The following is a 24956-nucleotide window of genomic DNA, read 5'->3' on the forward strand; positions in this document are numbered from 1 at the left end:
TATAACAAACATAAACTGTATTTCATTGTGTTTAACCTTTTTTCAGTTGTCTCTCAAAGCACTCAAAATGCATACGTTCTCCGGAATTATTTCCCGGAAATTCAGACTTTCCGTCTCCCTTGTTACTACTCGGAATGTATCTGTGAACGAACCAAACACTGTAGAAGCTAATACAAATACTCAGCCGGATAGTTAGACATTACCTGTACCTAGCTGTTGTTTCTGCATTGTTTCTCCTTTGTTTGCGAGGCCATAATGTCTGATGAGGAAGAGGACTATATGTCTGATGCATTTCTAAGTAAAATGTAAATATTTTGTTTTTCTAGTGTTCTCTATTAAAACCTGAGGATGCCGAAAATGTTGCTTTGAGGACCATTATGTAGTTTATTGTCCTGTGGTGTCAGCTGCGAAAATATAGAGGTGGGAGTTTGCAGTCATTGCTTTCAGAATAACTATCACTTATCCCAATAACGTTCCCAATGTTCCTCTGTCAGACAAGATGTGAAACCAGGAGTCAGCATGGTGAAGCGGGTAAAAGAAGCAATGAAGAGGGAGGCGCAGCAAAAGGAGAAGAACATTAAGAACCGGCAGAAGACCTACAAGGAGCAGGAGAAGGAAAGTCGAGAAGCAGCTTTACAGAGCTCCATCAGCAACGAGAACAAGGGATTTGCACTTCTGCAAAAAATGGGTTACAAAGCTGGTCAAGGCCTCGGGAAGGAGGGCAAGTTTCTGCTTTACTGATTTGTCTTATTTTTCAACCTTTTCATTTCTTGCATGTATTAATGTAAATCTGTGTTACCTCTTCAGGAGCTGGGAGAGTTGATCCAATTCCTCTAAACATCAAAACCGGTGGGCAGTACATTTTTTTTTTTTTTTTTAATGTGTTGGATGACAACATGCATTCCAACTGATGGCTTACCATGTAGCTTTATGTGTATGTTGAATCAGACAGAGGTGGCATTGGAATGGAAGAGGTGAAGAAGAGAAAAGCTGAGGAGGAACTTGAACAATATCGACAGAAAGTACGAGCCAAACAACAGAATGAGACCAAATCGCTGGAAGATTTTAGGTAAAGTTTGCAGCTGTCTGCGAGATGCACTGTGGCCAATGTGTCACAGTCTGTGTGTGTAATCTTGGGCTTTTTCATTCCAGGTCAAGAGTAAGGACAGAAAGAGAGGAGCGTAAGATTGAAGGAGATCTCAGACGGAGTCAGCGAGCTTGTGAACAGCTTGACAGTCAGAAGGTTGGAAGAATTATGACAATAGCAAAGGCTTATCAGGACATCACAGTTACCATGGATAAATACAGAATCAATATCACAGAGGAAAGATCTAGATCTGCAAATTCTCTTTTCATTTCAGGGCATCACTGTCCCTAGAGAAGACTGGTACTGGCCAAAAGCAGACGCCGATGATGAGGAAGATGCTCACAAGGAGGAGGAGGAGGAGGAAGAAGAGGAGATTGTGGAATTAACTGTTGGTATTCAGTGTATATAGTATTGCTACTACACTTTTATAGCATTTATGTTTCATTTCATTTACATTTTGTTAGATATAAATTTGTTTAATTATTTCATTAGTCTTGTTGCCAACCTTTGTATCACAGCACATAATAGCAGATTTTGCCAGTATAGTACACAAAGTGTACTGGCACAAGGTGCAAGACATGTGTCTAATAGAAATCAGTGATGGTTAATCCTGTGTAATATTGAAACATTGATATGTGCTTCTGTGTTACAGTCATTTGACAAACTGCAAATTTTGACATCCTATTTGAGAGGAATCCATTTTTACTGTATCTGGTGTGGGACCACCTATGATGGTAAGAGTGATGGCAACATGGCTGTAGTTTTATTGTTGTTTTACTGCCGTTGCTGATACATTATATATATATATTTGTTTTTGTTTTTTTTTACAGATGAAGAGGACTTGTGCTCTAACTGTCCTGGGGATACAGCAGCAGACCATGAATGAACTTGATAAAAAATCTGTGCAGATATTCCTAGTGAAAACATAGTTACAAATGTTTGACCCCTAGAATCATTATATGTGTGAGTGGAGACAGCATTTTACACAGCTGAGTTAATAAAGTGATCAGGATTGGAGCAAGATTTAATTTGGTTATCTTTTTTGAATCTGCTGGCCATCTCTGGAAAACTTCAGTGCTAATTGTCAGTGGTAGTCTTTTTTTGTTTGTTTGTTTTACATTTAAAAGTCCTGTGGGAAATTTATGATACCTTTTTAACATTTATATTTTGAAAAGATGCACTGTGTTTTCATTAAACAGGTCTGAATTACCAAACAAAATACAAGATGTCATTATACCCCTAAACTTTAAATGAGTGTGGAAATTATTATTATTTCGATATTCTGTCCTGTCAGTACTGGATTTCAATATTATTTATCTTCTTAGCAGAAAATGTTATATTCTGTATCTGATAACTTCATTATGGCTGCCTTTGTGCTTTCATTTGTTCTTCTGAAGTGCTGAAATGTAATAAACGGATTTTGTATCAAATGTATCGTAGTGTTTATTTAAATTAACTACAGCTCCCATCAGTCTTACTAGCAGGTGCTGTAATAAAGCTTCTTGGGAAATGTAGTTGTGGAATGCTAAGCAGCAAAATAAGCGTACAGGTAGGCAAACATTTTATAAAAGCTACAAACAGCAGCCAACAAAACTGACAGCAGATATCAAGCAGACGTTAGTTAAGCTTATCAATCAAAATAATTAATAACAGATTACCTAACATTAATACCTTAACGGCTACTAGCCAAAAGAGACACACCTAGCTAACTATATATATATATATATCATACACTTTTCCCAGTGTTACACTTTATTCGTGATGTTATTCATTATATTCAGACACTGCTCAGTCATATGAGGGCGCCACGTTTTCTGACGTTTATCGAGAAAACGAAACTTAACTGTGAAATCTGAATCGAAAGTGGGCTCAGCGTTTGGGAGACATGGAGGCAGAGTGAGATGAAAGCGGAAAAGATGTACTATTTACAGATTTGCGCTTTGTTTTCTGTTCATGTTTATGTAAGTATGTGTATGTAATTTGAGTTGGCATCCGGACTTTTTGTCAATTTATAATGGCAACGGAAAACTTCGTAGCTAAGCTAAACGAGTATGCACAGAGAACACGCTCGGTGCTGAAATACGAGGACGTTGGCTCTGTTGGCCCGGACCACATTAAAACGTGAGTTTGCTTTCAGATAAAATACAAAATAAAATGTATTATTTCAAGAGATCTGGGGACTCTTACTGAATGGAAGGATATATGTACATTGACATGGACTTTGGCATAAGTGTGTAGTTATACGTGACTATCTGCCAAATAGTATACGTTTTTGATTGTAGAAATAGTAGAAAATAGGCGTATTCTATATGTTGTGCTCAGGCCATTCAGTTTACCCTGCTTACTTGTTTATCCTGCGGTCCTATCTCAGTGTGTTGTTTTCACGAATCAACGCCCTTTGTCAGCTATTACTGCCTTAAAAGCACACATGCAATTAATGTTACACTAAGTTATGTGTTAAGTGAGTATTGACTGAACTGTGTCTTTAGCATCGAGTTAGATATAGACACCAGTGCTGAAAAATTCCAGATGATAACCAGCTCTGCTGCTGGAGTGAAAATTAATTTAATTTAATAGTAATACACATATCACAGTGTTGTTCACATATAATAAAACAAATGACTTGATACCACCTCTCTAGTTTCCAGATGAGGGGCTGAGGGGGTCCAGCACTAGGTCAGGTTAATGACTTGACTGTCTGCAGATTCATGTCTTTGCACTGCATCCTCCATCACACCATGTTCTAGCGTCCTATTGTCTGTTTGACAAAGGTCTAATAATTTCTCCTCAGATTTACCTTAAGAGCAGTCTTAAATGGCAAGGTGTATCCTGATGGCGTGGGTAAGAACAAGAAGGAAGCCAAGCAGGATGCAGCTAAACATGCCCTGAGAGGCTTGTTGGGAGAACCAGCTGACTGTGTAAGATTAATATATTGCTTTATTTACATATGTCAGGTTTTGTATTCCAACGTATAGAAGACAAACTCACGTCGCACGTCTACTTGATGTATGTTTGCTGTTTTCTCGACAGACAGAAAATACAGCAGAAGCTTCCACTGCACCAGTTCACCCGACAACTATTAGTAACATCAACTATGTATGTTGGCTCAATGAATATGGTCACAAGAACAGGGTGCTGATAAGGCCTGTGGAGTCAACAAGACTTGGACCAAGTAATGCTACACAGTAAGTCTCCACAGTGGATACTAATTCACTCTTAGTTGTTTAGTCACCATTTAAAATGCATTAAATGAAATGTTTGTTTAATTTTAGATGTTGCAGTTTTGTGGTTGGTGATAAGGAGTACCCAGCTGCCTATGGGAAAACAAAGAAGGAAGCCAAGGAGGAAGCAGCAAAGCTTGTATATGATGAGATATGTGGCAGTAAAACTACAGAAGTAAGTAGTGAGATGCACTAGTTTCTCCTGGCCTAATTAAATTTCTAGAAAAGGGCAGAGGGGAGGAAGGAATTGAAATGACAGCCAATAATTGTAATTCTGTCAATGTTCAAGTTGAATTTTGAAATGTTGGCCACACAATTATGAAGTCATAATAAAATCATACTGTTTTTGTTTTTAAGACTAGCGATGAGAAAATCAGTGACACATCAAATACGCAAAAGGAAGAGTCAAAACAGAATGTGTCGGAAATCTGGTGAGAACAAACAGCAGCGATGTAGTGTTTCATTTTGAGTGTGTTTGGTTCTTAATGTTTTTAATTCGCGTCTGATTTGTTTTGGTGTTACAGTGATAAGACAAAAAGCTTGAGTGTAAAGACAGAGGGTGGAGTCTTTACAGAGACAAATTTCATAGGAATTGTCAACCACTACTGTCAGAAAACACAGCGCACCCATACGTTCATCGAAGACAGGCGATGTGGTCCCCCTCATAACCCTCAGTGAGTTCAACCTGAAGCTCTGTAACCTGAATTAACACTACAGACACTGAATGCTGACTCTTTTTTTTTTTTTTTTTTATTCAACATAACAGATTTTTCTACAAGTTAGTGATCGACAACAGGGAATACCCTGTGGGTGAGGGTAAGAGTTCGAAGGAAGCCAAACAAAATGCAGCTCAGCTGGCCTGGTCTGCTCTTCAAGAACAGTCCGACTGGGACAGCAAGGTATTCATTTTTTGTTGTTGTTTTAACCACTGCGTCAAATCAGCACACGTCAGCATAATTGTTGCAATCCAAAACATGTACACGTACTGTGTGTAACAGACAAACGCTTCTTTTTGTGCTTCCAGATAACTTTATTGTCAGCTCTGAACAATGATGGCACACCACTCAGGCAGTCCACCCCACTGAACACACCGTAAGGCACTGACCACGGAGTACAACAGACCGTAAAGCTTAAAGTTGAGAATATTCTACTAATGTGTCTTACTATATTTTCCAAGGGAGTCCCATTGTGCACGATCAAAAAGCATGCTGACCAGTTCTTTGAACTCTCCCAAGAATCAGGTCTGTTATTTCAGTTACATCAAGTTGCTTAATCAAATCACATTATTGCATTGCACTCTTTGTGCCTCTGTCCCTCATATAATGGATTCTGAATGCGTGCATGCTTAAATACTGTATAATTGACCATATTTCCCTACTTCCCATTACAAAGGATCAGAGTCCTGATGTGAAGCCCAAAATAAGGTGAGTCATCTACGGTAAAGCAGCAGGACACATTTTACTTGATGTTATGATTCATTATAATTGTTTTTGTCTGGTTAGACTTGCAGCAAATTTCCAAAATGCCTGCAGAAAGAGCAAAGAGGTAAAGTAAGAAGATATTAATTATGCCACTTTATTTTGTTGGTTTTTGTTTAACCTTTTAATCTCTATATCATGGCTTTATTTTATTCATTAAGGATATAATGGCCAAGAATACAGGAAGTAATCTGAGTGAGAACACAGCAACACAGTCCGTAAAGTCAAGGTATGGAAAATGAAAACATTAAATTGCAAAATTTAGCATGTTTTCCGTACTTTGCTTTCAGGCGTTTTTGTATTTTCAGTTTTTTGCCTCAACAATACTTGTGTTTATCTCAGATTTACATCAGAATTTGACTCCATAGAGCGCCTCGGTAAAGGAGCCTTTGGTCGTGTTTTCAAGGCAAAAAACAAGCTGCTGGGGAGGTTTTATGCTGTGAAGATGGTCCGCTGCAAAGAGTGGGTTGAGTATTTCTTTTTCTCAATGAGTGTTGTCTAGTATTTTCATGAAAACAAAATTACTGTGCAGAATAAAATAAGTTTTATTAACTTAGCCATGTTCTTGTACTCCATTGGATCAGAAAAGCTCTACGAGAGGTGGGGGCATTATCAGACCTCCATCACTGCAATATTGTGCGATACTACACATGCTGGATGGAGGATTCAGAGTACCAGTGGGACAGTACGGCTGACAGTAGTAGTGCTTCACAGTAAGTCAAGTACACTTGTTGAAATCCATACAGCACTGTACTTATTTACTAAGCATGAAGGTATTAAAAGGTTATTAAAAGCAAGTATTACTCTTCTAGGTCAACCAGTAATTCACCTGTAAAGTACCTCTATATTCAGATGGAGCTGTGCGACACCAAAACCCTTAGGGTGTGGATAGATGAGAAAAATACTCAGAACGTGAAAAAATCTCTGCGAGACTCCAAGAGAAGAAATGAAAGTCTAACTATTGCTCAGCAAATAGTCAGCGCAGTCGAGTACATTCACTCCAAGATGCTCATCCACCGAGACCTGAAGGTGAGACAAGGAAGATAAAATCATCATTTATTACATCACGTCACTTCAGGAGCTACATCTTTTTTTCTTTCTTTCTTTCTGTCCCTCTCTGGTTAGCCTGCCAACATCATGTTCGGGCGGGACAGAGAAGTGAAGATCGGAGACTTTGGTCTGGTCACTGATGAGAATGATGACGATGCTGAGAACCTGATTGAGAGAACAGTGTACAAAGGAACCCCATCTTACATGGCTCCTGAGCAGGTCAGATGGTCTATGTGGACATTAACTTTAGTTTCCGCTCTATCATTAAATACTGGTTGTCTGGATGAAGTTTTAAAGATTTTAATGAAGAGTGGTGCTGTACAGCTAAAGAGCATTTTGTTAATACTGTGTTCTTGTGTTATAACAGAAGAGCAGGAGCACTTATGACCGAAAAGTGGACATATTTGCCTTGGGGTTGATATATTTTGAACTTCTTTGGAACCTCTCTGGTGACAGGAAACCGGTGAGTTGTTCAGAGAGAATATAACATTATAATAATAATAATATAATAACAGATAATGGATCTTTAAATTTCCACAGAAAAATCCTAGTTCATTTTCACAGCCGACATTTAGGCTTATAGTGGTAAAAGCACAGGTGTTACTACTAACAATACACTGACAGTGGCTCTGTTCTGTACAAGTGTCCCGGTGAAACTGGGCAGACAGTGTGCACCTTTATTAATGTTGTGTTAACGCACACTACACAAGTTTATTCAAACAAGACGTCTGTATCCATAGTGTTTACATAAAGAGAGAAAAGCAGCTTTTCTTTGTGCAATTCTGTGATCTGTGAGTAAAAAAGAGTAACATGGAGCAGATAGCTTGAAGAAATACAACTCAAATAATATCAAAGCAAGTTTGGTAATGATCTTACGACAGTAGCTGTGAGGGAGAATGCGCCATGGAACAGCTTGTGCCGTAAGACAGATCAAAATTTGTGACATAACAGAAATCTGTTGTCTGAGAACCTGATCAGTGATCGTTCAGGTGATTAATCAGGCGTTGTGACCAAAGAACAACCAATCTGGTAGAAGTTTTAAAATTAGCTGAAGGAAAACCAATGTGAGGGGTAAACTCGGGCCAAGTCCGTACAGTGTCTGCCCGACTTAAACCATTACAGTGTGACAGTTTCTCCCTGTTATTATTGCATGAATTCCAGATCTGGGACGATGCCAGAGACCAGAAACTTCCTCCAGGATTTTTGCGCAATTTCCCTCAAGAGGTACATCAGCTTTCTTTCAATTTACTTGACACATGAAACAGTGCTTTCCACAGGATGGCAGTCAGTTGTAATGGTCACCAGCAGGGCAGTAGCTGAGGCTGAGGTAAAAGGGTTTGCACCGTTCATGAGGTCATCTTAGGAACATCAAATGATGTGGAGCCAAAACAGATACTACGTGTATATTATGTAAGCAATATGTCAAATGCAAACAGGTGGCTGTTAGGGGGGAAAGATGTACTGTAAGTTAGCTTGAGGGAAATACAGCTGAGTGGAGCCTCAAACACATTGGCAGCTTTTATTAATATTGTGGAGATTATAACAGCTTTCCTTTTTGTTGTTTTTTGTTGCAGAATCAAATTATAAAGTCATTGCTGCGTGTGAAACCAGAAGACCGACCCGAGGCTAGTAAACTTAAGAAAGACTTGGAAGACCTCAGTGATACACTTACGACAAGTAAAGCTATGTCTCGTGACAGTAGGACTGTGTAATTATTGCGAGGAAACCTTCAAACAACAGACAGAAGCATCAGTCCTCACAAGCACGAAATCCGGAATCATTTCCCTTAACACGTGGAGGTTTTTGAATGTCTTTTTTAAAAACTGAACAAATTTATATTGATCGTGTAGTGTATGGGGTACTATTCTTGATGGAATAAAACACATAACCTCATGCATTTTATAATCAGTCAATGCAATATTACACTGAAATTGTGCCATTGTGCATTTTTAACAGGTAATCACGTCCTGGCTGCATAATTACTTTGAAAACTGGTACTGAAATAAGTAACTCCTTGTTGGTTGGTTAGGTGTGTTTAAAGGGATGTTGCATTACAGGTTTTGCTTCGTAACATGTGCTGTACATTGGATCCAGGATCCAGTGGATAAATCTACAAATAGCTGCATTTGCAGTTCCTGACAGAAGGAATATGAATTGACTCTGGGGGGATGCTAGCAGTGTTGCTGGCACAGCAGTGGGTTAAATACAATAAACCAGGAAATGTCTTAAATATGTCCTCACTCTGTTTATGTTTTTGTGAGCCTGCAATTACTTTAGTGATTGTAGCAGTTAAAATATTTTATTTATGATGTTGAAGGTTCATTCAAGAATAATACAGTACTGTGTAGTAGGTCTCACTGGGTTCTGACTCATGTAGAAAAATTTAATAGGTTGAAACTCTTCAGAGTCGACTTCTTCTGCATGAAACACGTTTAAAGGAAGGAGTACGAGCAAACAGGTAAGTGGAAAAACAAAGCAACACTGAGCTTTGTTTGATTTCCAGAAACATTTAAAGGTTCAGTCCAGGTGAGAGGAAGTCATCATCAACCACATAAGTCTGTGCCACTGCAACCAAAAACACTAAAGATTACAGGAGGGTGTCTAAAATTGTCTAAGCAACGGCTATCAGGCTGTCAAGTATCTAATCATGCTTTGTGATAGAAGGTGACAGTGGCGTGCAGAGATGAAGATCAGGAGGGGGGCTTGAAATTTACCCAGGATGTGCTTCAGTTTGGTCATCTCAAGTTCCAAGCCCCTATGAGTGGCCAAAGTTATCCTGTGGCTACCACATGTGCCAGTCTGAGAGGAAAACTGAGCTAAGGCTGTAACCATTGCCACTGACTGCAGCCACAGCAGGAGTGGGCACACAGGGGCACACCGGTAGTCAGGTGCCACAGTGGCCTGGGTTTGAATCCAGCCCAGGCCCTTTGCTGCCATTCAGTCATTCTCTCTCCCAAATTAATGCATGATTTTAAAAAAGTGGACACTCGATTTTTACTGTGGTTGTGGTAATTGCTATGGCTGTACCCTTGGCTGTGGCTAACTGTGGCTGCAGATACTGCCATGGCTAATGGCAGGTGCTATGGTGAGCCTGATCTATAATATATTGGAGGAGGTGCCCCCTTTTAAAATGTTGATCCTAGTCATTCTGCGCACACCACTGGACATACAATTTTGTACAATCTATAACAAAATCAGATCAGTGCCAATTTTACCAGCCGTCGGGTTATCTGTTGGCCACTTTCAGTTTCGATGGTTACAGTACGTGAGCGTGTCTCAGACGAAGAAATCGAAACTTATAGTGAATCTAAAATCAGCTGAATCGAAAGAGAGGACGCAGACCTGAGAGAGGACGGGAAGGGGAGAGATGTTAGGACACTGATCGTTGTACTTTGTACCTTTTATACAATTTTAGCTCAAAGTCAGACCGCTATTTCATTTTTAATGGACACTGGAAACTACGTAGCTAAACTAAATGAATATGCGCAGAGGACCCGCTCTGCTCTGCGCTATGAAGACCTGGGCTCTGTCGGACAGGACCATAACCAGACGTGAGTCGGATACATGTCTGATATCAGTGTTTAAACATGTCTCTGCATATTATTCTGCTGACATGCTCCATCAAAATGGGAGCGCCATTAGGCGAGAGTGTCTTCCTTAGGGAGGTATGGGTGATCAAAGGGTAGTATATATGTATATATGTATATATATATATATATATATATATATATATATACACACACACACACACACACACACACACATATGTGTGTGTGTGTGTGTGTGTGTGTGTGTGAAGGTGAAGGTGAACAAGGCTGTATTTCATGAAAGCCAGCCAAGCCCAGATTAGTGACAACATGGAAGATGTGTTTAAACATTTCTTCCTAGAGGCTGAAAATGGAAGTGTGCAGATTTATGTAATTTAACCCACGCCCCACCCCACTGACAACTTTTTCATGCCAACTTTAATGTGTGACAATTCCTCGACAGATTCACCCAGAGGGCAGTTCTTAACGGGAAAGCGTATCCTCATGGAGTAGGGAGGAACAAGAAGGAAGCCAGGTATAATGCTGCAAAAAATGCCCTGAACTGCTTGTTGGAGAACAAACTCCAGGACTCAGTTGAATCGGTGAGATTATTCTTCCTCTTTGAACATGTTGGATTGCAGGATTGCAAAAGTAAAAAGACCAAGTCATTACACGTGTTTATTTGTTATTATCTTGACAGACAAATGGAGCAGAAGCTTCCACCACATCACTTAGTGAGACAAGTATCAGTAACATCAACTACATATGCTGGCTCAATGAATATGGTCAGAAGAACAGGGTGTCTGTAAAGCCTCTGGAGTCAACCAGACCGGGACCAAACAACACTGTTCCGTAAGCCTCCTAACTGCATCCACATTCATCGGTATCTTTTCACCATTTAAAAATGCAGTAGATAAAATGTTTTTTTTATTGATATTAGATCATGCAGCTTTGTGGTTGATGGTAAGAACTACCCAGCTGTCTCTGGGAAAACAAAGAGAGCAGCCAAGGAGGAAGCAGCCAGGCTTGTATATGATATGATACATGGCAGTAAAACAGAGGTAAGTAGTGAAACACCAGTTTATCTCAGCTACATCATTGACCTAAGAATGTATTGTGTTGCAGGGTGTCACACACTCAGTCTACTGTGAACCAGCTCAAAATTATACTGTTTCTCTTCTAAGGCAGCAGATGAGAACTGTACACCTGCTCAAACACATGAGGAATTAAACCAAACCGTTTTTGATGAGTTCTGGTGAGTATTTCACTACAGCAATGCACTGTTTAATTCTGATGTCTCCATCAATGTGAAGAGTTACTTTATCTGTTTTTTACAGTGGTAAGATGGAAGACCTGACTGTGAACTCCAGAGACAACAGCTTTATGGAGACAAATTTCATAGGAATTGTCAACCACTACTGTCAGAAAACACAGCGCAGCCATACGTTCATCGAAGACAGGCGATGTGGCCCACCTCATAACCTTCAGTGAGTTCAACCTGAAGCTCTGTAACCTGAAAAAACACTACAGACACTGTATGCTAACTCTGATTGATGTTCAGCTTTTAAAAAATTTAAGACGTTAAGACAATGATCTGAACTTTTTTTTTTTTTAAACAAACAAAACAGATTTTTCTACAAATTAAAAATCGACAACAAGGAATACCCTGTGGGTGAGGGAAAGAGTGTGAAGGAAGCCAGACAAAATGCAGCTCAGCTGGCCTGGTCTGCTCTTCAAGAACAGTCCGACTGGGACAGCAAGGTATTTAATAGTTTCTACTCCCTCCGTATCATCAGATTTAATTTGGCAGAATAATATATGGTTCTTTGTTTTTTTGGAATGGAATGGTTCCATTGATGTGAAATTTATCTTAAAAGATTAAGTCCAACATTATGTCAAACTTTTCTGCGCATTTTAGGTGTCTGTCAGGTCCACAACATCTGAAGATGGTGCATCATCTACGTCGGCGGCATCAACTTCATTGTAAGCACTTACTGACATTAGTATCAGGGCAATAGTTAAATACTGTAACTATATAACTGCACTATCAGTATACTGTACACTAAGAAATCTGTACTCATGTCTGTCATTGTATTCTGCAGTGAATCCTCATCACAAAACGTGCCAATGAGCACAACCGACTCCATAATATTTGCAGATGTACCCACGGCTTCCAAGGCTCAGGTCTGTTCTCTCTCTTTTAAAAAAATCTGTAGCAGATAATCAATAGTCTACACTCATAAGGATTCCTATTTAAAAAGTGCCACTGTTAGAGCAAGAAAGTTTTCTTTGGGCTTTCCCACTCTGGCTTTCTGCAGCAGTTCATGAGGTGTGCAAGTGTCTCAGCATAGTTACCACTGCATACCTGTTTGTATTTGAAAAACCTTTTACCATAAGATATTTAAGCCAGGTAGTGATTTACTTTTTGCTGTGGAGAGAGGGAGATTACTTCAGGCTGTAGTAAATAATACTGTCTCATACTAATACTGATAGTTACAGCTACTGAGACTAGCTACCTTTGCTTATCTGTTGATTTATCTTGATGAAAAATCAAAATGGTTCTTCTAACCAACATGTTCACTATAACAACGAAACACTGTTGTGCATTGTAGGTGAAACAAAGGAGTATGTCACAGCCACCCTTACTGTAAGTCTCTTCAGTGACTCAGTATTAAAGCAGATTGTACAGCTTACAGTAAGTAAATCTGTGGTCTACTAATGTTTGTCACTGTTTTCTTCAAGAGGGTTTAGTGAGCCACAAAGCATGGAAACAGGTATAAGTGGCTCGACATGGCCCCCAGAGTCATCAAACCCCACCAAAGATCAGGTCTGTTATTTCTTCAAAATTGTTAAAAAACAGTTAAAAGGAAAGTTTGCCACTGCACAGTGTATTCTGCATAATAATAATAATAATAGTGTTATAAGAGTATTTGTTTGTATGTCCCTGCTCTTCAGTATTTTAAATCCGTATTATCTGTTTTTTATTCTCTAAGGTTGTTGTTGAAAGAAATACATCAACTCAGTCCAGGTATGGAAAAATTTTTTTTTTTTTTAAATATACTTTTGCAAGTTCTTTTCTGTTAATTGATGTATAGTTATACAGTTATGTACAAGACATTACTGTGTTCTTTTTTTTTTTACCTTATTTACCTTCAGATTTACATCAGAATTTGATTCCATTGAGCGACTTGGCAAAGGAGGCTTTGGTCGTGTTTATAAAGCAAGAGAAAAACTGCTGGACAAGTTTTATGCCATCAAGGTTGTCTGTGGTAAAAAGTAAGTCAAGTGTGCAGTGTACAGTGCAGCATTTATTTTATCAGATGAATTTTAACAGATGCATTACAGGATAGTTTGATAGTATTATTAACTCAGCCATTATCATGTCATTCTTCAATCAGAAGAGCTCTGCGAGAGGTGTTGGCATTATCAGAGCTTCATCACCGTAACATTGTTCGATACTACCATTGTTGGATGGAGGATTCAGAATACAAACCGGACAGTGCAGAGGACAGTAGCAGCACCTCTGAGTAAGTCTCACAGTGTGTTACTGTACTCTACATATGAACTAAAAATGAAGGTGTGACACTTTACTGCTTTTTTTTCTTTTGCCTTCTTAGGTCTACCAGTAATTCATTGTCACAGTACCTTTACATTAAGATGGAATTATGTGACACTACACTTAAAGAATGGATAAGTGAGAGGAATAGCTTAACTCTGCAAGACCCCAAGAGAAGAGAAGAGAGTCTAACCATTGCTCAACAAGTGGTCAATGGAGTCGAGTACATTCACTCCAGAAAGCTCATCCACAGGGACCTTAAGGTGAGACAAAGTTGATCCAATATCTTGGGCTTTAACTCATTAATATACACAAAAACTGGCATTTCAGTTAATGTGTAGCTGTGTGCTGCCACTTACCAATGAATGCTGGTTGCTGTCAGATCAGTATGTGGTTGAAGTCAGGCTTTTGAAGCTGTCCTATATTTAATGTTACAAAATCAATGTTGTTTATGAGTAATGAATTTTTTCAAGATTGATTTTTAGACTCATAGTCAGACCTTGATTAAGGCCCATATTAAGTATTTACACACCAGATTATCATTCTTGACTGATGGAGGAAATATGTATCTAAGCTGTCAGACAGGGAAACCATCCAGCTGTTAAGACGTTCTGCTCTTGCAATCACAAAAAGTTCAAACTCAGAGGATCAGCAAAAGTATTTGTATTGATCATCTGAATATTTTTGCACCACATTGCATTGTTTGGCAAATACATCCAATGGTTATTAAGATATTTGGAAACAGAAGTAATGGACAGATTGACCAAAATTCAAAGTAAAACTGAGAGACCACTGCATTATTGTTGATTGGTTTTTCTTTTCTTTTTTTAATTACTTTTTATTCCAACAGGTACTAATCTGACCATGTAATTTTTTTTGCACATCATTCAAGGGGCTTGATGTGAATTACTTTTAATTGCCGCTTTTGCTTTTCAATGGTTAGCCTGCCAACATCATGTTTGGACAGGATAGGGGAGTGAAGATTGGGGACTTTGGTCTGGTCACTGCTGAGGCTGATGACGATGACGAAAACCCGATCGAAAGGACCAACAGAACAGGAACCCAATCTTACATGGCTCCTGAACAAGTGAGATGGTCTATTCCAACATTAGAGGCATTAAAATATGCCAGAATGCATATGAAATAACTGTACTTTTTTCATTCTTCCTTTTTTCTCCTGTCAATATACTGTATTTATTATATCCATTTTTTTCCTTTTACCTCATACTTATTGAGTTTAATCTGTTGTGGTGATTAAGAGGACATGTTAAACTGATGAAGTGCCACTACTTAATAGGGGTGTAACGATACACAAAAATCACGGTTCGATACGTACTTCAGTTTTGAGGTCACGGTTCGGTTCATTTTCGGTACAGTATGGGAACAAAATGCAAAACCTAAATTTGCTGTTTGTAAACCAACAATTTATTGTAACATACAAACAGGAAAATAAAATAACTGCAAAGTGCTGCCTGGTAACAAATTAAATAAAATACTCTCAAATAAACAACAAATGTATGAAATATTATAAAAAATGAATTCCTTTTAAGTTTACCCAAGTAAAGCGCAGCACTGACAGTTCCAGCATGAAGCCCTGTTCAGTTTTACTCAACCTTCATATTTTTTGCCAGAAAAATTAACTTGTCCACATTGTCAGCAGTAAGTGCAGACCTATTGGCAGTTACAATATCCCCAGCGGTTGAAAATACCCTCTCGCTAGCTGCTTGAATGCTGATGCCAGCTGCGTTTGCACTAAGGTGTTCCTTTTTCTTGTAGCGGTGATATTTACACTCGGGTGGTGTCGTTTCAGGTGAGTTAGCATGTTTGCCGTGTTGCCGGAAACGTACCCGATTTCAGCTGAACAGTGTCGGCACACCGCTCTCGTCTTATCCACCTGCCTTTCTCCATTGCAATATTTAACTAGGAAGCCGAAGTGTTCCCAAGCAGGCGACTTTAGCGACAGGGAAGGTTCTTCAAGCTCCGGTTTAGCAGTAGCCATTATGCACACGGCCTGCAAGTGTACCTACACGTGTAGCGGCAGAATGTAACCAAAACACACACAACGTGAACTCACCCGTGCACAGCCCTGTACCGAATTGAACGTCCCGTACCGAAACGGTTCAATACAAATACATGTATTGTTACACCCCTACTACTTAATACTACTTAATACTGCATTTTTATTTTATTACAGAAGAGTAAGAGGAACTATGACCGAAAAGTGGACATATTTGCACTGGGGCTGATATACTTTGAGCTCCTCTGGAAACTCTCTACGGTCTATGAAAAATGTGCGGTGAGTCATTCATGTCAGGAACTAAACATTGTGTGTAGAAGTTTAACAATTGACTCTCCCTGACAAAGTCACCATATCACATAGGCCTATGTCTGTTATTTAAAAGCATCTAACCTTACACCAGAAGCTGATTTCTTTTCAGTGTATTATGTAATAAAAGCAGTATAAATATCACAATGGAACTTTATTGATCATCTTTTAATCTCTTATTTAATATTTTTTCTAACTATTTGCAATGTTCAACAGAGCGTAATTAGATTGTTATCTCTCCTTGACTAACATGTTCTTTCATTCTCTTATCACTTCATAAACACCAGATTTGGACAGATGTCAGGAGTCAGAAGTTTCCCAACCAGTTTTCAATGACTTTTTCTCCAGAGGTACATGACCGTGTTCTTATTATCGAGACTTATTTACCTGCCACAGTATTTCCCACAGGGTGCCAGAAAGGATTTCAGTCTCAGTTTAAAAGGATTTACATTGGTCAGTTGTCTGTGCACAGTCCACGTGTGGGAAATTCTGTGGAGTTTCAGAAATATTTATTATTGTTGGTTCAGTGGCTGTTGTTTTTTGTTGCTTTTTGCAGAACAAAATAATGAAGTCAATGCTGTGTGCAAACCCAGAACAGCGACCTGAAGCAAGCACAGTGAAGGCAGGTCTGCAAGAGTGGGCCAAGATACTCAACACACAAAAAAACATGCATCAGCAAAATGTAACTGTCTGATATTCACAACAGCTTGTGATAAATCACAGGAGATTATGGAAATCTGTCTCTTCTGATCGGTCTGTGATCTGATGATATGATATACTGTTACGTTAAATGATTTGGTTGGAAAATGGTTAATTACTGCACTTGTATAGCACTTTAACCTGAGATCCATAAGCAAACAAAGTACTTCACAAGGCTTCACATTCAACTATCTCTCTTTCACACACACACACACACACTCACACACACACACACATACAAATGGCAGTGTTTGGATTTGGGGCCTTGTGTTTGTGGTTTAGCCGACAGGAGCATGATGGAAACATAATCAACTGTATCATGATTTTAATACTTAACTTTTACATTAATTCACATTCTTATTCTAACCAATCATGTGGCTGGTTATTTCTCAGTCAATATCTGACGTTTCATTCAGTGCTGGAAATGTATTCTGTGGTGTGTAAATGTATTTTGAGTGATATCACACGACAGCCTTTGCCTTGTATTGAAAGATGTTAAAGTGGAAAATAAAATAATGGTCATTGAGGGCGAAAATGGTGATTTATTTATGGTTTTACTTTGTTTGCAGAGCATTGTAGTACACTGTCAGTACATCAGTCTGTCTTCCTTTGCTAGCAAAGTGTGTGTGTGTGACTGTGTGTGTTCTTTTATTAAGTCTCCCTAGCTAAACCATTGCAGTTTATGCAGTCTAATCCAACAGCCCTGCAATAAAAAATAAATAATAAATTCCACCTTGATGACGGTAATGATGTTCAGTTTGTGTTATTTATACCAGTGAGGATAAATAACAGAAACAGCTCTGCAATAACGATATAATGCACTACAATTAGACAGCTCCACAAACCACGTGCTCCAAATAAACTGCCTAATAAACTATGCGTGTGCGTGCGTGCGTGTGTGTGTGTATTACATTTGAATAAATGAATGTTGTACTGTATAAATGTGTCCGTGATGGTCATGTGACTTTTCCCACGGCTCTGGAGACATATTCATGTTCAAGCGGAAAAACGTCATCGTCATTATTCGTTTTAGACGGGCATCTCTGATTGGATGGCATGCGGATGTGGACGAAATTTAAATCACTGAACAGCGGAAACTGTTGCGGAGCCTCGAGGTTTTACAGCTCGGCATGGAAAAGAAAAGTTCTGCACGAAGAAAAGGCTCGGAGCTAAAACATGAGGGCTCTGTCTCTGAGGGCCCAGGACGCGCTGGAAGGTGAGTTAGAGCCATACTCGATAGGTGACCGTCATTCTTCCCGAGGTCCTCACTTTGGCCGGCGCGTTTAACAGATATGCACTTGTGCATGTCTGGTAAACACCAGAAAACTTCGGGACATGCACTTGTGCATGTCTGGTAAACACCAGACTTGCACAAGTGCATGTCCCGAAGTTTTGTTCCCGTAAAACCCAAATATTCTGTTTGAAAACATTTCTTTTACACATTATTCTTACCTCTGAGTGCACGTTCAGCTTTGCTCGCTAATGTAGAATAAGTTATAGTGGCCTCTGTTGGACAGTGATGGAAATCGCCCACTCCAACAGGCCTACTTCACTGCTAGTGATGGGAAATCCCGCTCTTTTTAGAGAACCGGCTCTTTTGGCTCGGCTCACTAAAAAGAGCCGGCTCTTTCGGCTCCCAAGCAGCTCTTCAGATTGTTTTGTTGATTAAATTAGTTAAATTAATTTACTATCAACAATAATGTAAAAATATGTAGTTTTTATATATGTTTTTTATATAAATATGCCTTTATTTATTTACTCCACATAAAAAATAAATTATTAAAAATACAAAAAACAACTATTTACAATTCAACTTTTAACAGTATTAAACTTTCAGCTTTTTTCTTTTAAACAAATTTAAAGTGAAACAACACAGAACACTGCAAACCACAACACTTCAAAGAGCCGGCTCTAAGAGCCATTTCATTCGTGACGGACACATCACTATTCACTGCAGACATGTTGATTTGTCAAAGAAGAACTGGAGTTATTATAATAATATTCATAACATTAACAATGGCCTTGTTGTGTTAAGGTGACCCAGCCATGACAGTATGACATTAAACCACCATGCACAGTACCAGGACCCTGAAAATGAAGCAACTAAATGGAGTTTAGCCGTTATTGATCTGCTAAATTACACCTGTGATTTTACTGTGATGTCAAAATTGTATTGCATTGTAGCGTAATTTCACAAATGTATCATAATGTAGTTCAGGTACAAAGGAGGTAAAATAGTTTGTGAAATGTCTGACAGGCCAAAAAAAAATGTTAGTTTCAGTTTAAAAAAGAAAAAAGTTATTTGGGTTTGGTCATGTGAGAGAATAGACATGCTTTGGTGAGAGACAAGTTTCATCTGGGTTTTCTTTCAAACAATAAATGTAAAGTGTGTGTGTGTGTGTGTATATATATATATGTTGCCATGGTCTTGGCCGTAACTATAGCTTTTAACAATTCTTTATCAGATCCATCCTGATGCCCATAGTCAATGGCCAAAATGTGCCCATTGGTGTTGGGGGGAACAGAAAGGAAGCAAAGCAGCATGCAACTAAAAGTTCTCTGAGAGGTTTGATTGAGACGGAAAATCAGAGACCAGTGGTATGATTATTGTTTGTTAAAATGGTGCATGTTGGATTGAGTGTTCATATTTGAAAGAAAATCTACAGAGGCATGTCTTATTAACTGGTTTGGATATCCTTAAAGATGGCAGTAGTTGCTAAAAAAAAAGTGTGTATTTTATTTTTTCTTACAAAGGAACAAAATCCTGATGTGAGGCCCAAAAGAGAGTAAGTCACCTTCAGAGTCACTCTAAAGCTACAGCACATAATATACACAAAATATTACATCACAAAATGACTATTGCTGCTAATCATGTTTCATGTCTTCATAGGCCTGCAGAAAATCTTCAAAACACCAGTCGAAACATCAAAGAGGTACAGTGCCAATTGGACAGTTGAATCACCTTAATAATTTAGTATTTTTTAAATATTTTAAATTTTTTTTATTTTTATGTATTTTTTAGTTTGAGTATAATCTCTAAATCATGAGTTACTTTTTTGATTAAGGATGTGCTGACTCCTGAAGACAGACAGAAAATGCAACAGAAAGTTTGGCAAAAAATCCTTCGGTACCAGTTCATTAGAAAAGTATCTACTAAACTGAACTATGTATGTTGGCTCAGTAAAGCTAAAGACTTTCTGTTTAAATGTTTCAGGTGTGTTTCTATTCAGCTATATGTGATGATGGAGTGCCAGTCAAACCAGACACACCACAAACTGAACCGTAAGACACTGATTAATGGAGGAGTTTGATACGTCAATTAATGAAACGTTGATATGTTTATTAATGTATCTTTGTATTCTCCAAGGGAGTTCTGTGATGCAAAATCAAAAAGCGTGGCAAACGGTACAACAGACTTAGATGTTTTCCGTGATGCATCAAACCGTCCCAAGGTTCAGGTCTGTTATCACCTTTCTAATCATCAGTCTGTATCATACTGGAAGGAAAAGACCTAGAAATAAATCCTTCTAAACTAAAGGGACAAATCACGGTATTTTAGATTTTAGTAAACTTTTCCCTCTGTTATGGCTGATTTGGCGTTTCAAACTATTCTCCTCTCTGCAAGAGGATGTGGAATCATGTGGTTGAGGATTACTGTGGGGTCGATTGTTCAGAACAAACCAAAACAAGTTGTGATTCAATATTTTATTAAATCAATTTACCTTCAGTTTGATTTGTCTTTAAATTCTTGCTTAAGTTCTGCTGGCACCATTTTCTATATTTTCTCCAATTACAAAGGAACAAAATCCTGATGTGAGGCCCAAAAAAGAGTAAGTCACCTTCAGAGTCACTCTAAAGCTACAGTACATAATATACACAAAATATTACATCACAAAATGACTATTGCTGCTAATCATGTTTCATGTCTTCATAGGCCTGCAGAAAATCTTCAAAACACCAGTCGAAACAGCAAAGAGGTACAGTGCCAATTGGACAGTTGAATCATCTTAATAATTTAGTATTTTTTAAACATTTTTTTATTTTATTTTTTTATTCAGAGTATAATCTCTAAATCATGAGTTATTTTGTTGATTAAGGAGGTGCTGATTCCTGAAGAAATGAAAACAGGAAATGGTCCTAGTGAGCAGGCGTCATCGGTGTCAGAAACTTCTGAGTAAGGAAATTTAAATCATCACATTTTAGTACTAGCGTGTTACTCTGTTTTCTGTGATGTTTAGTTTGGGTGTTGTCTGTTACAAAAGCTGACACACAGTCGTAAAGACATGTCTGTTCTCTCAGTGTGTGCTTCAGCAATAAAAGATTTGTATCAGACTTTAACCCCATGGAGTACCTCGGCGGAGGAGCGTTTGGCCGTGTTTTCAAGGCAGAACACAAACTGATGAAGAAGGATTTTGCTGTAAAGATTGTCCCATGTTACAGGTAAGTCAGCTAAAGAATGATTTTATGTTTTTGTGTTTTTCATTTGCATTTCATTGCAGAAGGTAACGGTTCCAGGCATGTTCAAAGTTTTTAATAGCTGTTGTTTTGTACCCCTTAGTATTGAAAAAGCTGTACAAGAGGCGACGGCACTGTGTGACCTCCTTCACTGTAACGTTGTTCGATTCTACTCAAGTTGGTTAGAGGATTCAGGACACGCATTGGACAGTGTGGATGACAGCTACAGCACATCACAGTAAGTCTTAACCACTTTTTAAAGAGTAACTTAATGGGTGTTAAGTTACTCTTTAAAATCCTTACTTACTCGTATGTTATTTCTATATTTGTCTTTTCTTACTATTCCAGGTCCTCCAGTAAACCACCTAAAGGGTACCTCTATATTCAGATGGAGCTGTGTGACACCAAAACTCTTAGAGTGTGGATAGATGAGAAAAATGCTCAGAATGTGACAAAAGACTCCAAGAGAAGAAAGGAAAGTCTAACCATTGCTCAGCAAATGGTCAGCGCAGTCGAGTACATTCACTCCAAGAAGCTCATCCACCGAGACCTGAAGGTGAGACAAGGAGAATGAAATCATCATTTATCACATCACATCACTTCAGGAGCTACATCTTTCTTTCTTTCTTTCTTTCTTTCTTTCTTTCTTTCATTCCCTCTCTGGTTAGCCTGCCAACATCATGTTCGGACGGGACAGAGAAGTGAAGATTGGAGATTTTGGTCTGGTCACTGCTGAGAATGATGACGATGCTGAGAATGATGGCGATGCTGAGAATGATGGCGATGCTGAGAACCTGATTGAGAGAACAGTGTGCAAAGGAACCCCATCTTACATGGCTCCTGAGCAGGTCAGATGGTCTATGTGGACAGTTTACTCTGTATTATTAAATACTGGTTGTCAAAGGGAGAGAAATCCTAACTGCTGCTCACAGCACTAAACGCCACATGTTGGAGTGTGTTATCATGGTTCATAGCAACTTCACCAAAGGAAAAAAAATAAGTTAGATTATAATCAGTTTTGTCCACCTTTAGTTATGTCATATAATGATTTTACTACAAACAAAAACATCTACAACAGAATGGCTTCATTAACTATTCAATTGATTAAATTGAGCATACAAGGTGTTGTTTAATATGTTATGATTAAGGAGAGACATTTAGCTGCCTCATGCCTCTTGTTAATACTGTGCTCCTGTTTTACAACAGAAGAGTGAGACGACTTATGACCAAAAGGTTGATATATTTGCTTTGGGGCTGATATACTTTGAACTTCTTTGGAAACTCTGCACTGCCCATGAAAGACAAGAGGTGAGTTGTTTACAACAACACTGTGCTTATTGTGTCATTAATACCTGGTACCAAGGCATAATTGAGCCACTTATCAGATGTGTTAAGCCTGTTTTGTCACTGCATGAATTCCAGGTATGGGATGATGCCAGGAGACAGAAACTTCCCAATAAGTTTTCAGACTTGTTTCCCAATGAGGTATGTCAACATTTTGGCAGCGTACTTGGAATAAGAATCAGTCAGTAAGCTGATATGCTCTTCAGTAACCATGTTACACAGGAAATGAGAGAGTGTGTTTACTGGATGTGCACTGTAGTTACTCAGATGGCCTATCTGCACAGAAAGTCTGTCAGAAGCATGTTAAAGGGTTGTGTGAGGGTTACGAGTCAGAATAGGTTTAGGTTGGAGTTGGGGTTAGGCATTTAGTCTGGAATGTTAAACTTAGGGTAAGGGAGTAGGGAGTGCAATATATCAGTGAGTGTCTTTACAAAGATATAAGTGTGTGTATGTGAGAGAGAGAGAGAGCAACTGAACAATGGTAAATTGTTTTGGCACTATTTGATATTAGTTTCTGTTTTAGCGTGTTGGAGTTTCTAAGACTTTTCAAATCCAAGGACAAATTGCTGCTTGTTTTAATCTTCCATCCATATGTGTGCTTGTAAAAGCTGATTACCCATATACATGGCAGAGAAATCAGTGTTCCCTGCATGGGGAAACCAGGTAATTTCTAATAATCCTCTACGCCAATTCGGGGAACCAGGTTCCTCTTTTACATGGCGTTTAAGAAACTGACTTACTGGAGAAAGCTGACTGTAATCAGGTTACTTAAGTCTGAGTAGAGGGGGTCAGTATCAGATGACAGTATTTGGGGAGTATAGCAGTAACACTTTAAAATATTTACCTTTGTTGATTGCTCATGTAATGTCCACATGTGGAATTTGCTGTGCACTGAAGAAATGCTGCAGTTTGGATGGATTTCTCACTGGCTGTTCTTTATTCTGTTGCAGTTCTTCATCATAAGGCCAATGCTGAGTTTGAAGCCAGAAGACCGACCTGAGGCAAGTAAGCTCAAGTTAGACTTGGAAAAGTGTGCTCAGAGATTCAACACTCAAGACAGTGCGTCGCGCCACAGGACCGTCTGAGTAACAGAAGAACCGAAAACATCATGGTTGTTTTATCATATCCTGTACATGTACTTGGAAGGTCTATTTTAATGTCCAAAAAGGATTTTCAGAGTATATGAAATATTATGCATTATTATGGAGACTGAGGATAAGTAAAAATAAAAAGATCATGTCATGAATTTCAGAAGAATTTTTTTTTTTTTTTTTTAATTAGATAAGTTGCATGCTGCCTTAATTCTCTTGTAATACTTGATAATCATTTTACCTTTGAAACAGAAAGACAGAGTCTGTAGGACTCTGGAGGCTCTAAATAAGAATCTAAGCTTTGTAAAGCTGAATTCTTAGATGCAATTTTTTAAATGTGTTTGTATTATTTTTACGTCACACCTCAAAGATCTGGCAGTGTTATAGACAGTCTCCAAGTTCTCAAGTGAACGCACAAAGTAGAAATATTTTGTAGCTTTCTGTCTGTTTATGTTGACATGGCTTAGCTCTTATTGTTATTTTAAAACATTGTTATTGGATGATTAAGAATGAGAAATGTGCAGTTTGAGAATTACATTCATGTTAGGAGTGCAGTATAAAATGACTGCATCACACTGTTTGCACTGACAGATGAATGTAAAGCTGTGCATGTTTATCTATGTCTGACAGTCTTTGTTAAAGGTGTAAGTTACATCTTACACAACATGTGTAACAACATATGGGCAATGTCTATTTTTTCTTTTCAAAGCCTGGAGATTATGTGTTGTACAGTACATCACAAAAATAAACCGGCCATAACTGGTATTATTTCATATTGACTTCTGTTTATCATTTGTCTCTGTCTCTTAGCTCTCCAAGTCAACTTAGCAATCCAGTCAACTTGACTTGACTACTACTTTGTGCATTGGAAGGCAATTTTCTAGTGGAGTATTCCACTAGAAAATTGTGAAGAACAAAGGCATAATTTTGCTCTTCTGAGACTACACTACTGGCAGTTTTCCCACAGTCAAGATGGTAATAAAATTTACAGTTGGATCCACCACAAGAGGGCAGTCTTACCTTCTTATTTCTTTTTTCATTTACAGTACATGACACAGTTTCCTATTTCCAAAGATGACTGATGACTGCTTTGTTGTGATGAAGGTAACATTACGAGAGAAA

At 38.5% G+C, this 24956-nt stretch overlaps 4 protein-coding genes across 4 annotated transcripts; all 4 read left to right on the forward strand.

Moving 5' to 3' along the window:
- The first annotated feature begins 154 nt into the window (after positions 1-154).
- gpatch11 (G patch domain containing 11) lies at positions 155-2505 on the forward strand. The gene is made up of 8 exons (XM_041050012.1): positions 155-305; positions 495-721; positions 808-849; positions 949-1069; positions 1153-1243; positions 1362-1475; positions 1740-1821; positions 1918-2505. Exons 1-8 carry the CDS (start codon positions 256-258, stop codon positions 1971-1973), a joined length of 783 nt encoding a protein of 260 aa, XP_040905946.1. The 5' UTR covers positions 155-255; the 3' UTR covers positions 1974-2505.
- Positions 2506-2953: 448 nt separating this feature from the next.
- eif2ak2 (eukaryotic translation initiation factor 2-alpha kinase 2) lies at positions 2954-8729 on the forward strand. Its single transcript, XM_041049253.1, has 19 exons — positions 2954-3208; positions 3879-4005; positions 4118-4272; positions 4360-4483; positions 4666-4739; positions 4833-4982; positions 5075-5207; positions 5333-5400; positions 5486-5549; positions 5701-5732; positions 5811-5853; positions 5948-6015; positions 6129-6248; positions 6371-6499; positions 6599-6815; positions 6912-7055; positions 7204-7299; positions 7998-8060; positions 8411-8729. Exons 1-19 carry the CDS (start codon positions 3102-3104, stop codon positions 8546-8548), a joined length of 2052 nt encoding a protein of 683 aa, XP_040905187.1. The 5' UTR covers positions 2954-3101; the 3' UTR covers positions 8549-8729.
- A 1436-nt stretch (positions 8730-10165) lies between these two features.
- On the forward strand, positions 10166-17691 carry LOC121189299 (interferon-induced, double-stranded RNA-activated protein kinase-like). Its single transcript, XM_041049252.1, has 19 exons — positions 10166-10387; positions 10827-10965; positions 11064-11215; positions 11304-11424; positions 11548-11618; positions 11701-11850; positions 11992-12124; positions 12282-12349; positions 12460-12547; positions 12976-13010; positions 13106-13190; positions 13357-13391; positions 13520-13639; positions 13762-13890; positions 13981-14182; positions 14863-15006; positions 16114-16215; positions 16533-16595; positions 16802-17691. Exons 1-19 carry the CDS (start codon positions 10281-10283, stop codon positions 16937-16939), a joined length of 2082 nt encoding a protein of 693 aa, XP_040905186.1. The 5' UTR covers positions 10166-10280; the 3' UTR covers positions 16940-17691.
- Positions 17692-18023: 332 nt separating this feature from the next.
- On the forward strand, positions 18024-24607 carry LOC121189301 (eukaryotic translation initiation factor 2-alpha kinase 3-like). Its single transcript, XM_041049254.1, has 16 exons — positions 18024-18160; positions 19410-19542; positions 19699-19730; positions 19835-19877; positions 20159-20226; positions 20312-20402; positions 20743-20774; positions 20879-20921; positions 21042-21118; positions 21244-21384; positions 21503-21637; positions 21748-21955; positions 22068-22247; positions 22606-22707; positions 22822-22884; positions 23694-24607. The coding sequence occupies exons 1-16, from the start codon at positions 18075-18077 to the stop codon at positions 23826-23828; spliced, it is 1569 nt and encodes a 522-aa protein (XP_040905188.1). The 5' UTR covers positions 18024-18074; the 3' UTR covers positions 23829-24607.
- The last annotated feature ends 349 nt before the right edge of the window (positions 24608-24956 follow it).

This window comes from Toxotes jaculatrix, chromosome 11, assembly GCF_017976425.1.
Source record: "Toxotes jaculatrix isolate fToxJac2 chromosome 11, fToxJac2.pri, whole genome shotgun sequence".
In the NCBI taxonomy this organism is placed as follows: Eukaryota; Metazoa; Chordata; class Actinopteri; family Toxotidae; genus Toxotes; species Toxotes jaculatrix.

Coding starts and splice junctions, on each gene's coding strand:
- gpatch11 (XM_041050012.1), top strand. CDS start 256: ATGTCTGATGAGGAAGAGGACTATATGTCTGATGCATTTCTAAGTAAA. Junction 1,244..1,361: donor AACAGCTTGACAGTCAGAAG/GTTGGAAGAATT, acceptor TTTTCATTTCAG/GGCATCACTGTCCCTAGAGA. Junction 1,476..1,739: donor AGGAGATTGTGGAATTAACT/GTTGGTATTCAG, acceptor TCTGTGTTACAG/TCATTTGACAAACTGCAAAT.
- eif2ak2 (XM_041049253.1), top strand. CDS start 3,102: ATGGCAACGGAAAACTTCGTAGCTAAGCTAAACGAGTATGCACAGAGA. Junction 5,550..5,700: donor TGAACTCTCCCAAGAATCAG/GTCTGTTATTTC, acceptor CCCATTACAAAG/GATCAGAGTCCTGATGTGAA. Junction 6,816..6,911: donor TCATCCACCGAGACCTGAAG/GTGAGACAAGGA, acceptor CTCTCTGGTTAG/CCTGCCAACATCATGTTCGG.
- LOC121189301 (XM_041049254.1), top strand. CDS start 18,075: ATGGAAAAGAAAAGTTCTGCACGAAGAAAAGGCTCGGAGCTAAAACAT. Junction 20,922..21,041: donor CCAGTCGAAACAGCAAAGAG/GTACAGTGCCAA, acceptor TTGTTGATTAAG/GAGGTGCTGATTCCTGAAGA. Junction 21,119..21,243: donor TCGGTGTCAGAAACTTCTGA/GTAAGGAAATTT, acceptor CTGTTCTCTCAG/TGTGTGCTTCAGCAATAAAA.
- LOC121189299 (XM_041049252.1), top strand. CDS start 10,281: ATGGACACTGGAAACTACGTAGCTAAACTAAATGAATATGCGCAGAGG. Junction 11,619..11,700: donor ACCGTTTTTGATGAGTTCTG/GTGAGTATTTCA, acceptor TGTTTTTTACAG/TGGTAAGATGGAAGACCTGA. Junction 13,891..13,980: donor GACAGTAGCAGCACCTCTGA/GTAAGTCTCACA, acceptor TTGCCTTCTTAG/GTCTACCAGTAATTCATTGT.